The sequence below is a fragment of the Petaurus breviceps genome, unplaced genomic scaffold (genome assembly GCF_028583685.1).
Source record: "Petaurus breviceps papuanus isolate PSGF00001 unplaced genomic scaffold, PetGlider_PUasm1.0 90925, whole genome shotgun sequence".
In the NCBI taxonomy this organism is placed as follows: domain Eukaryota; kingdom Metazoa; phylum Chordata; class Mammalia; order Diprotodontia; family Petauridae; genus Petaurus; species Petaurus breviceps.
In genome coordinates, this window is record NW_027187380.1 from 33,658,917 (window position 1) to 33,671,364 (window position 12,448).

At 37.6% G+C, this 12,448-nt stretch overlaps 1 protein-coding gene across 1 annotated transcript in view; it reads left to right on the forward strand.

Annotated features, from left to right (window-relative positions):
• GLP2R (glucagon like peptide 2 receptor) overlaps nt 1–12,448 on the forward strand; it is an 86,045-nt gene that overhangs the window by 59,199 nt on the left and 14,398 nt on the right. Inside the window, exons 11-12 of the mRNA XM_069075998.1 lie at nt 2,897–3,035; nt 11,237–11,278. Coding sequence (XP_068932099.1) covers nt 2,897–3,035; nt 11,237–11,278 — 181 coding nt within the window. The remainder of the gene's footprint in view (nt 1–2,896; nt 3,036–11,236; nt 11,279–12,448) is intronic.

Here is a 12,448-nt window from a genome sequence, read left to right on the forward strand (position 1 = left end):
ATATATATATATATATATATATATATATATATATATATATATATATATATATATATATGAGGGTATATGGGCATATGAATACATATGTGAATGTGTGTATATTTGTTTACAGGTATACATAGGTAGAGGGCACAGAACCAATTAAATAGGAAGGGATTATACTTAAAAGGTGAAATTAAGAGGTGAGAGAGGAATATAACGAGAGGAGATGGAGAGAGATAGAATGGGGTAAACTATCTCCTATAGAAGAGGCAAGGGAAAATGGTTACAATGGAGGGGAAGAACAGAAGGCAAAAAGGCAAAACCTTATTCTCATTTAATTTGTCTCAGGGAGGGAATGACATACACACTAAATAGGGTGTCTCACCCTACAAGAGAGTAGGGGGGAAGGGGATGAGAGGGGGGATGATGGAAGGGAGAGCAGGGTGGGGGGGAGGGAAATTGGAAGCACCCACTTTTGAAAAGGGATAAGATCAAAGTAAAGAATAGAACAAGTGGGAGGTGGGATAGGAGGAAGGGAAATATAGTCAGTCTTTTACAATATATCTACTATGCTAATGTTTTACATAGCTACACATGTACAACCTATACTGAATTGCTTATCTTCCTAGTAAGGGTGGGTGACAAGGGAGGAAGGGAATGAATCTGGAATTCAAAGTTTTAAAATAAAATGTTTAAAAATATATAAATACAATTATTCATACTATTTTACATATAATTGGTAAATAAGATATACAGTCATCGGGGCATAGAGATCCACCATGCCCTACTGGAGAAGTCGAAGGGGGTATGGGAAAAGATATGGGAGAGAGCAGATTAGAAGAGGGGATATCCTGTGGGATTGCTATTTTGGGGTGGTGGGTAGGGAAAAAACAGGGAAAAAATTTTTAACTCAAAATCTGGTGGAAATGAATGATGTAAACAAGACTTTAATAAAGCATTTGAAAAAACAAAACAGAAAAAGAAAAGACCAGAGTTGAATAGAAAATTTGACTTTCAGTTATAAGACTCCAGAGAAGCATAAAAATGTTTCTTCCAAAGAGGATCTGGAATCACATGTCCTCTCTTGAAGCAGGAAGACAAAAGAAGACTGTCTCATTTCTCCCAGGCTCTCAGGTCTATTCTACCATTGATTCAGGCATGAAGTGTCTTGGCCACCAATAAGGAGGGTCTAATGCAAATGATCCAGGCTTGAAGCCAGAATTACATATTGAAACCTTTCTAAAGCAAAACAATGCTCTGCCTGGTTTCCTCCAATTATTTGGCACTTCAATAACATTTTCTAGCTATCTATATGTGCCATAGAAAGTAAAGTTCTTAGTCTCCAAAGAAAACAGAGCAAACAATAGAAAAGAGGACCTTACTTAAATTGTCCCCTTGTAATGTATACCAACTATTCTTTAGAGTGAGAATTCAGATTTAAAGTATTTAAACCTTTAGCACAACTGAAAGGCTTCAAGAAAATGCTTTCTTGTTAGATAAATTGTAGAAGGCATGGGGTCTTTATTGTTGGTTTCTTCTAGATTTAGACCTATGTTAATAAGATGACCTCTGGGAGCCCTTTAAACTGTGAGATTTTGTGATTTTATACTTGATAAAATAAATTATTCCTAGATATTAGTTAGGAGAACTGGTCCTAAACCATTCTGATTATATGCCTATATTTGACTGAATGCCTTCCAGGTCCCTAGAACTATTGAATCCATCAGCTATAGGTGATGGAAGGTAGGAAGATATAAATAGCAAATGAAGATTTTAAAATTGAACCTAGACATAATAGAGAACCTTTGAAATTTATTGAGTAGAGAGTGATATTGTCAAATCTAAATTTTACATAAATCACTTTGGCAGCCAAATGGAGAATGGATTGGACTGGGAGAGACTTGATTCAGGGAGACTAAGTAGAAGATTATTCCAATAATTCAAGAAAGAGATAATGAGGCCTAAATGAGGATGGTAGCTTTGTGAGTAGGGAGAAGGGGACTTATATGAGGGATGTTATGATCAGCACAGTCCTTCTATATTACCAGAGGCCAGGAAATATCCTTTTCCAAATGGTTCCCAAATGCATAAATGTGGATTGAGGGGAACTATGATTTTGTTAGATAATTTTTATATGTGCTACCAAGTAGCAGTTGATACTAAATTAATGGGAGTTTGAAAAGAAATGTCCCTCCATCCTCTCAGAAGATGCCTGATATCTGTCACTGATACCATATTTTGATATGATGACTATCACAGACCTTGAAATGTTTAGTTATAAATTGAATTTTCACAGTTAAAATGTGTGAAAAATATTTCAAACCATGTGAGCTTCTAAAATGTTTTCTTGGAGGAAATATTCACAGCTTTCTTTTTCATTTCTAGTTACCTTTTGAACACTGAATTAATTTCACTTTATGAAAGTTAAAAGAAAGTCATATATCTTCATTGCAAAACTTCCAACCACTTCTATGACTCCAGAAGCACCATTTGCTAAAAAAACAAAAACAAAAACAAAAACGTGATATGAAATATGCTTCACAACTGGTAGGAAGATCAAATCTTACAATGTAAATTAAATATGTGTCTAGTAAATGGCTTGCCTATATTTTGCTACTTGGAGAAAAAAACCAATAGACAGGGACTATTTGGGGAAGTTCCTGAGCTGGGAAGCGTATTGACAATAAAGACCCAGGGAATAGTGCAGCTCTAAAGGTCTTGTAGCCTCCTTCTTCTTCCTCTTCCCACTAGGAGTAATGAACAAAATTGGAGAAGGGGGTATAGTGAAGAGACGGTATAATATAGCAGCAACTGAAAAGTTACAATATGGAAATCGATCAGTATGCCTCCAATTTACTGTCTGCCATTTCTGAATATTACTATACTTAACAATTACTCTGTTTATAATTTTCAGGTTGGCAAGATCAACACTGGTCCTTATTCCTTTGCTGGGTGTCCATGAGATAGTCTTCTCCTTTGTCACTGATGAACAAGTTAAAGATTATTCAAAACATATAAGACTCTTCATTCAATTAACAATGAGTTCCTTCCATGTAAGTAGGGTTATGTATTGAAACAGCTCAAGTTTGAGAAAATAAAAGTGATCCTTATTTAAATAGAGGCATCAAGGTGGTGTGGTAGATGGAATACTGGGTCTGTAGTCAGGAAGACCTGAGTTTAAATCCAGCCTCAGACACTTAATAGCTAAGTGACCCTGGACAAGTCATTTAACTTCTTCTTGACTCAGTTTCCTCAACTGTAAAATGAGCATAATAACAGTACCTACTTCCCAGGGTTGTTGTGAGGATAAAATGAGAACTTAGCACAGTAAGTGCCATATTATTCCCAACCCCACCACCTTTTTCCCCAATCAGACTTAATCTGAAAAATCTAAAGCTTCTTGGGATGAAAAGAACTATTTCCAATATTATAGTCTGACAACTCTCCTAGCTATTTGCTTCTACCAAACTCTCTCTGTCATACACCCTTTCTAAGGTATTAGTTTCATCCTTCAGTCCATTCCAGTGCACATAGGGTATGTAGATGTACATGTCCCACTGTCTTTGAAGTGAAAATATGCTCCAGTCATGTTCACAAAATGTCAGTCCTGGAAGGGTCCTTAGAGACCAGCTAGTCCAACCCTTTTGTTTTATAAATAGAGCAAAGTAAGGCCTAGAGAGGGGCAACGACTTTCCTAACTTACACGGCTAATTAGTGACAGAGATAGCCCAACTTTCCTTGGGTTGAGCCCCCAGGTGATTACTCTTTCTAGCATGCAGCAGTACCTCCCTACACCTAGTGCTCTTGCCAGGCAGTTTAGTGTAATTGCAGAAATTTAGTGTAGCTTTGCTGACGTAGTCCTGGTCTCTCCATCTATTTTGTTATACATGTTGGCCTTGATAAAGGGTCCTTCCACTCTCTGATTTTGGGGAGAAGTTCTGATCTTTTTGTGTGTATGCTGGAGAAGTTTCTGGGTGTCCATGTACAGTAGGATACCTCTTCCTATGTAGGAAAAGGGGTCACAAGTCATTTCTGTGGATTTCCTGGAAGAATTACTGGAAGAAAAGGCTGGAAAGATAGGGTGGCCCCAGATTAAGGCTTCATCAGTTTGTTCATTATTCTTCTCTGCTTTAGCCATTAATCATTAAATCTCTTGATTCTAGCAATGATTAGATTTTAGATTAAGTCTATCCATTCCTACTTGCCACTTGACACCAGAAACTATGCTACCTCTAGGTTTGTCTGTTCAGCCCATTGTTGTTTCTCTATTCTGTAGAATCATATTAGAGTTTTTATTATTTGTATGAGTTTGTGTGAGTGCTCATCTTATGCCCCTTTTATAAAGTGCTTAGTTTTTATATGATATACACTGTGTCAAATGAACATTACTCAAATCTCTGGGCTATTTATGACTTAAAACAGAAGATAGACCATGAGATAGGGATCTCTGGAACTAGTATCTGTAGTTTTTAGTTAAGGCAGAATAAAAGCAGTAACTAGAAACAGGAAGGTAGATGGGCTTGAGACAAGGCTTTCATTCAAAGATGTAGACAAGGTAAAATGCAAAAAACATGAAATTAAGTAACTAGCTCCAATAAGCAGAATTAAGTCTAGGGCCAGAAGCAAGAGACACAAAACTATCTAAACTAGTATCCAACAGGGTCAAAAATGGCATAGGACACAAATTAAGAGATATTAGTAGTAGGAATCAGTTTATTGAACAGTCAGGGCTAATGTTCCCTGAACAACTATGTAAGGCCTGAAGCTCTGCTGGAGTTCAGGTTGTACTAACCTTTTGCTGAATCAAAAATTACTTTCAGCAAAAATAAATAATTCAATATTGATTGATTTTCATTATGAAAGCATGTTATTAAACCATTTAGGTGATTTCTAAGGCTAATTCAAGTTTTCTGTGTTAGCTTTCCATCAATCCCCATTGAAGGTACAGTTTGCGTCAACTCAAATAAAAAAAAAAAACCTGTGATGGCAGCGTTCTTGTTTTGGGGGTTTGGGAAACAAAGGGATGAAGTGGTCTTTTGGCCCTTGAGGATGTGTCTAGTCATCTGTCTGAGTTCTTTATCAGTCAGGAATGATTCCTAATATTCCTGTTGTACTTTGTTCTTATGCATACTCACAATTCATTTATACCTTTTGGTTTGTCTTGTGTATTGTGTATTATCTTGTACCCTTAACTTCTTGGGTTTTTTTTGGGGGGGTTGCTTTTTTTTGGAGGGGGAAGGTAGGGCAATTGGAGTTGTGACTTGCCCAAGCTCACACAGCTAGTTTTTGTGTTAACTGTCTGAGGCCATATTTGAACTCAGGTCCTCCTGACTCCAAGGCCGGTGCTTTATTCACTGCGCCACCTAGTCGCCCCTCCCTTAACTTGCTGTTTATCATCCTTTATTCTGGAAGAGGACCAATGACATCACAAGGGTAATGTCTTGATTTTAGAGTAAATTGGGTTTAAAGGCAAAAGCGATATCTTATTCCTCTTTGTATTCAATTCAACAAATATTTATTGAGTGATTACTGCATGCAGTATGGTAAGGGGAGTACAAGGTAGAATAAAATACATTATTTCCCCTTGAAGAACTTATAGTCTAATAAGACTTTTTCTTTTTCATCTTCTTTTTGGTACATAGCAGATACACAACAAATGTCTGTCAAATTAAATGTGTTCAAATGTATATGCCACAAATAAATCCACACACTCACAGTGATATGCTAACACATTCTTCTCCTTTCCTGGCTTATGTCTTTTAATGGGGGAACAAATGTGGGACTTGTAACCTATAAAGTTCACACACAAATTGCTAGGGCAGAAAAAATCTTCTATGTATATAAGGACTAGACTTTGGATCCTTGATTGACTTTGGAGTGAGTCATTCTGGTTCCCCTCAGCCCTGCACAACAGATGCAGTTGTTGTTTAATCATTTAGTTATGTACAACTCCTTATGACCCTGTGTGGGGTTTTCTTGGCAAAGATGCTGGACTGATTTGCATTTCCTTCTCCACTGGATTAGGTAAATAGAAGTTAAATGACTTCTGCGGGGTAACACAGCTCATGAGTGTCTGAGGTCACATTTGAACTTAAATCTTCCTGATTCTAGACCCAGTGCTCTATCCACTGAGCCACCTAGCTGCACAACAGATGCAGAAGGGCATATAAAATCTCCCTTTACTATCTTGGTGACTGTTCTATTTGTGTCCCTGTATTTCACTATCCTTCCTAAAATGTGGCGCTCAGAACTGAAAAGAATACTCCCACTGAGGTCTGGCTAGTGTGGACTCTAGTGGGAGTATGATTGCTCTTACTCTAGACACTGATACTGAAACCTGAGATAGCTGTGTTTTTGTTTTGGCTGCTATATTGCACCTTTAATTCCTACTGTGACATTGGGGCACACGAGCCCCTCTGTATGTCTTTCCTTTGTCTAGTTACATTCCCTGATTGCTATCAGATGACACGTAGGGAAGATTTTCTGCTCAGCTGGACTCACTTTCCCTATCACCTGTTTTCCTAATCCTTTTATGGTTCTATATGATGCCTGGAACCAGACACCTGCTGTCTCACAGACACCATAGTGTCTCCTAGTATTCTTTTAAACATGTTCTCTCATCTCTTTACTCTGACTCAGTGCCTTGCTAAGTTACCTGGACTTTGGAATCTCTCCCTGCATATTCTGAACCTGTAAGTCTGGCCCCTGGAGTTCCAAATGGCAGCTTTCCACCATGTTTTCCTTTACCCCAGGCCCAGCAATATCTATTAAAATCTCTCAGCTCTCAGCAGCACTGAAAATCTGAAAGCTTTCTCCTTTGGTTTTCTCATAAAAATTAAGGAAGTCCTTTCTTGACTCCTTACTCTCCTTCACTCCACTTACCTAGTCAGCTGCCAAATCTTGTTTCTACCTCCACAGCATCTCTCATACCTGTCCCCTTCTCCTCCTCACATGACTATCTCCCTAGTTCCTCACACCTTGTACTTCTGACTACTTATCTGGTTAGAGACACACTGAAATTATAGGATGATTTTGTCTTTTCCTTGTTCCTTACAGGATGTATTTATAAGATATAAAAATGACAAAATTTTATATTTAAAGATATAAAATGATAGCCTCCACATGTGGCAGAAATTTTCTATTCTGACTGAAAACAATGGAATTGGTTAACTGGATCAGGCTTCATTTAAATTATGCACTCGGATTAGTAGCTTAATGATTACCAAATGACCTGATTTTTTTCTTATTTTCAAAGTAGTCTTTGGTATAGCATGTGCTCTGAAACAAGTCTCATCTTGTCTTCTACATCATACAGCTTCTTTTATGGCCAACCCATCAACCAACATTCTTAGACAAAGACAGTTAGTCCCTATTTATATTCCAATAGAGCAGAAAACATATGCTTGTAAATGCATGCATGCGCACACAAACACACACACACACACACAAACACATGCATCCAAGATAAATAGAAAGAGAAGGGCACTGGTAATTGCAGGGATCTGGAAGGGCTTCATGCAGAAAATGGGGCTTGACCTGAATTTTGAAAGAAATCAAGGATTTCAATAAGTAGAAATGCGAAGGAAGAGCATTACAAGCATAGAAGACAATCAGTGCAAAGGCACAGGTTTGGGTGATGGAGGCTCAACAAGTAGGTCAATATGGTTAAGCCATAGAGTTTGTGGAAGACAATAATGTGTGAAGGGACTGGAAAGGTCAGAAGGAAGAAGGCCATGAAGAGCTTTAAATGTCAGACAGAAGAATTTGACCCTATAGATAACAGAGAGCCACTGGAGTTAACTGAGTAACAGAACTGGCATTGGAGGAAATTGTACAGGCTGCATCATAGAATTAGAGACCTAGGACCGTAAAGGACCTTGGAGATCTCTGGATCCAACACTCATTTTACAGATAAGTAAAATGAGATTCACAGATGTTAAGTGACCTGTCTAGTAAGTATCTGAGGCATCAGAGTAGGGAGAGACTTGATGAAGGTAGACCAAATAAAAGGCTTTTGTTATAATCATTCTGGTAGAATGGGATGAGGGCCTGAACTAAAGTGATGGCTGTGAGAGTGAAGAGGAAGGAAAGAAAATATTGTGAAGATAGAAACAAGATTTGGAAACAGATTGGATTTATGGGATGTGGGAGAGTGAGAAATGGAGGATGGCACCAAAATTTTGTATTGGATAACTGGAAGGATGGTGATACCCTTGAAAGTGGTAGGGAAATTTGGAACAGAGTGACTTTGGGGAAAAAATAATGAATTCTGTTTTGGGTATGTTGGTTGGGAGATGCATATATGATATATCTAGTTTGAAATACCCAAGTTGGTGACGTAGGATGATAGCTTAGGAGAAAGACCGGTACGGGATTTATAACTGCATAAAAATCATAGCTATAACATGATAGCAGGTGACCTGGGTTCTCATTCCAGTTCTTCCAAAATAACTTGTACAGGGCGGCCAGGTAGCACAGCGAGTAAGAGCACTGGCTCCAGTGTCGAGAAGACCTGGAGATCGAATCCCGGGCTCAGACACTTAGCACCCACCCAGAAACACCTGGCCGTGTAACCTTGAGCAAGTTACTTAACCCCAATTGCTTAGGGGCAGCCAGGTGGCTCAGCGAGTAAGAGCACCGGCTCCAGTGTCGGGATGACCTGGATCAAATCCGGGCTCAGATACTCAGCACCACAACCAGAAATAATAACTGGCCATGTAACCTTGAGTAAGTCACTTAACCCCGACTGCTTAAAAAAATAAAAATAAAAAAAATAACTTGTGCAGTCCTGGATGACTCACTTAGCTTTTCTAGTCCTCAGTTTCCTCTCCTGTAAAATGAAATGATAATCTAAATCCTCTCTAAGATTACTTTTAGCTCCACAGTCCTTTAAGTGTAAAAGTCAGTGTATTAGGGAAATGGATTAGTATGGATATCTCCTAACTTTATAGTGTTTCTTCATGGCTTTAAGATAGTAAATAATAGACTCTGCATATGGTCACTGGTATTTGGAGTAAGTGTAGAGAAAGCAACAGAGTGCTTCAAGACACAAGGGTTAAGGAAAATCAGTTCCACTGCCAGGTAAGTTAATATTGTCTGGGTTTGTAATGGACAAGTTCAAAGACACTATCTTCCCATGAACACTGTGCTTCTCCCCTCCTGTTGACAAGGTTTCCTGACCACAACATACTCTTAGGTCAGTATTCTTGGACACAACAGAAACTACATAATTACAATTGATGTGAATGTCTAAATGTACAAACAAAGCTTTAATTATTAATGTTTACATCCAAGGTACAGAATGTGGCCCCAGTTCAGTTGAGAAGTAAAAGTCAAGTGTTAGAATGTGGAGGATGGAAGGCAGTCATCTGGTAGCATCCCATTTTAACTAAAGTCTAAATTCAATTGTTTCTGTGCTGTTGAAGGATTACAAGTCTTGTCAGCACCTTCTAAGTTTCACCCCTTGGAGGAAAAGCCCCACTCTCCCTGCTTTAGTTATGGTTCTAGGACCAGCTAATTTTCAGATGCATGGATCAATGTTTCTCAAAGTATGCTCCATGGACCCCTGGGCCTGAGACCTTTTCAGGGGTTCCTGAAAGTCAAAACTATTTTCATTATAATACTAAGGTGCTTTTTGTCTATTAAAATATTCTTCCCTGGGGTGTCTAGGTGGCGCAGTGAATAGAGCACCAGCCCTGGAGTCAGGAGGACCTGAGTTCAAATCCAGCCTCAGACACTTAACACAAAACTAGCCATGTGACCTTAGGCAAGTCACTTAACCCTAATTGCCCTACCTTTCCCCCTCCAAAAAGCAAAAAAATTAAAATATATATTCTTCCCTCTTCCAACTACATAGCTATGTGAAACTGGACTTTCTTCATAAACATCAGCTGAAACAACATATTGCAACAGATTGAATGCAGAAGCAGATATGAGAATGCAGCTATCTTCTATTAAGCCAAACTTTAAAGAGATCTACAAAAATACATAAAACATGCACTCTTCAAATTTTTTGTTTTGGAAAATATACATATTTTCATAAAATATTATATTTATGCTAATGTGTAATGGGTTTGTTATCGCTATCTAAATTAGTTAATAAATATTTTAAACATTCATCCATTTTAATTTCCAATATGGCAAATATTGAGAGATAAAATCACATAAACAAAAGCTCTTTGGAGTCCTCAACAATTTTTAAGTGTGTAAAGAGATCTTGAATCTAAAAAGTTTGAGAATCACTGGAGTAGATAGAGTCTGGTTTTTCCCAACTTAGGAATCAGTCTTACTGAAATCTCTTCAGTTCTAGTTGCCCCTGTGTAGACTATTGTCAGCTCTATTCCCATTCCAAGGTTCATTGTCCTGCTTCCTAAGAGGCCTTTCTTTTCTCTTCTTCAGCTTCCTGGACTTCAATTTCCTCATCTACCATTTGAGGAGATCTTATGATCACAGATTTAGAGCTACAAGACATCCTAGAAAACACCTAGTTGAGCCCTCTGATTTTACAAATTGGAACATTGAGAAATTAAGTGGTGGAAGAGGGAGGAGTCATACTCAGGTCTTCTGGGTGTCCTTTCTGCCATGCCACTGGGCTGATTTTTTTCTTTCTTTTATTCTAAACTTAAGAAAAAAAAAACATTTATATAACATAGTAGAATAGAAAAAAAGATGATTGTATGTGAAATTGCAAATTTAGTATGTATAATTTATAATTCCTTTTAAATATATAACAATATGACTTACTATTCCTTTTAAATATAAATATATAATTAAATATAAATATATCTAAATATATAATACATATAAATATATAACATAACTTTCTCTTTTTTTTCTTTCCCCCATTCCCCATACCCTAGAGATGGCTAACCATTAGCTATCAGACACAAATATGTATGTATATGTATGTGTATGTGTGTGTATCTATGTAAAACCATTCTATACATGCTTCTATTTATCATTTCTTTCTCTGGATGCAAATAGCATCTTCCATCATAGGTCTTTTGTAGTTAATTTGGGTATTTATAATAGTCAAAATGATTTAGTCAAAATCTCACTGAGCTGATTTCTAAAGTTCTTTCCAGCTCTAACATTCTAAAGTTCTGGTTTTAACTTCTACTGAATTAAAATTATGTCTTGGAAGAAGAGACAACTTTTCTCTGCCTCTCACTGGCTTAGGAAGTCGGAGTCTCTTCTGGCTCTGCTGCCAAAGCAGAACTGGATCTAACTTGGTTCTACCTCTTTTTTCCCCCAGGGGCTTCTTGTGGCCTTCCTCTACTGTTTTGCTAATGAAGAGGTAAGAATCTCTCCCAGCCTCCTACCCTACAAGGTACCATATTCCTTACCATTCACATGAGCCTGGTGTGTATGAGAGAATGCCACAACCGGAGCTTTATGAACAGGCTAAGCTTTTCTTTAGAGGGGAAGGGGACAGTGGACATTTCACATGATGAAAAAATGACCGGAGTGGTAGACAACTTAGATGAGTGGGAAAACACTAGGCTGGGATTTAGTTTGCCTGGATTTTTATCTGGATGTCTATTGTTGATAGGCTTGATACTATTGATCAAATTCACTCCATACCTGCCTAGCACTGAGTGTAGAAAGGATATTGTTAGAAAAGACACTGTTAATAAGAAGAATAAAATATGAATGTTATTAGAAGAAAAAGACTATTGAAAGATAAATTTCCTGTTCACTCCTGTTTCTTTCCCTTACAACCCACATCTGGGGAACCTGTGAAAAAAGTAACCATATCTCTTCCTATTGTATTTGAGGGCTGTAGAACTCCATATATTTCTGCGCTGCCCTTGCAAAAGTCACAGAATTGTGATACCATGGAAAGGGGATACAACTGGGACTTGGATCTGAATTACCAGAAAGAAAACACTGTACTAAGGGAGAAATGTTGTTACAGTCTCTATACCCAACCATGCTACTCTAAAGAATTATTTTTATTACTTATTCTAATTAATAGTTAATGTTTGATAAATTATCATTGTATTATTAGTAGAATCACAGATTTAGAGTTGGAAAGAACCATAACAATTATCCAGTACAACCCCTTTATTTTGCCACTGAAGATACCGAGCATCAAAGAAGTTCAATGATTAGCCTATGCCAGGTCACAGAAATAGTAAGTGTCAGGGGGAGGATTCAAACCCTGGTCTGAGACTCCATATTCAGAGCTCTTTCCACCATACACACTGTTTTCTATATGTCTGAGTAATAATGTCAAAGATGAAGCTTGTAGGAATAGGAATAAACGTTCTTTCCTTTTCCTATTGGTCTTGGTCTATATGGAAATGGAAAAACTTATACCAGTTCACTTTATGATGGTGTTTTAATTGCACTTGGGAAAAATGCATTGCTACGAGTAAATGATAGAGTATCATTTGGAAAAAGAAGAAGAGAAATTGTATACAGAAATAGCATTCTCCTATAAACTTGGAATATGAAAAAAAGA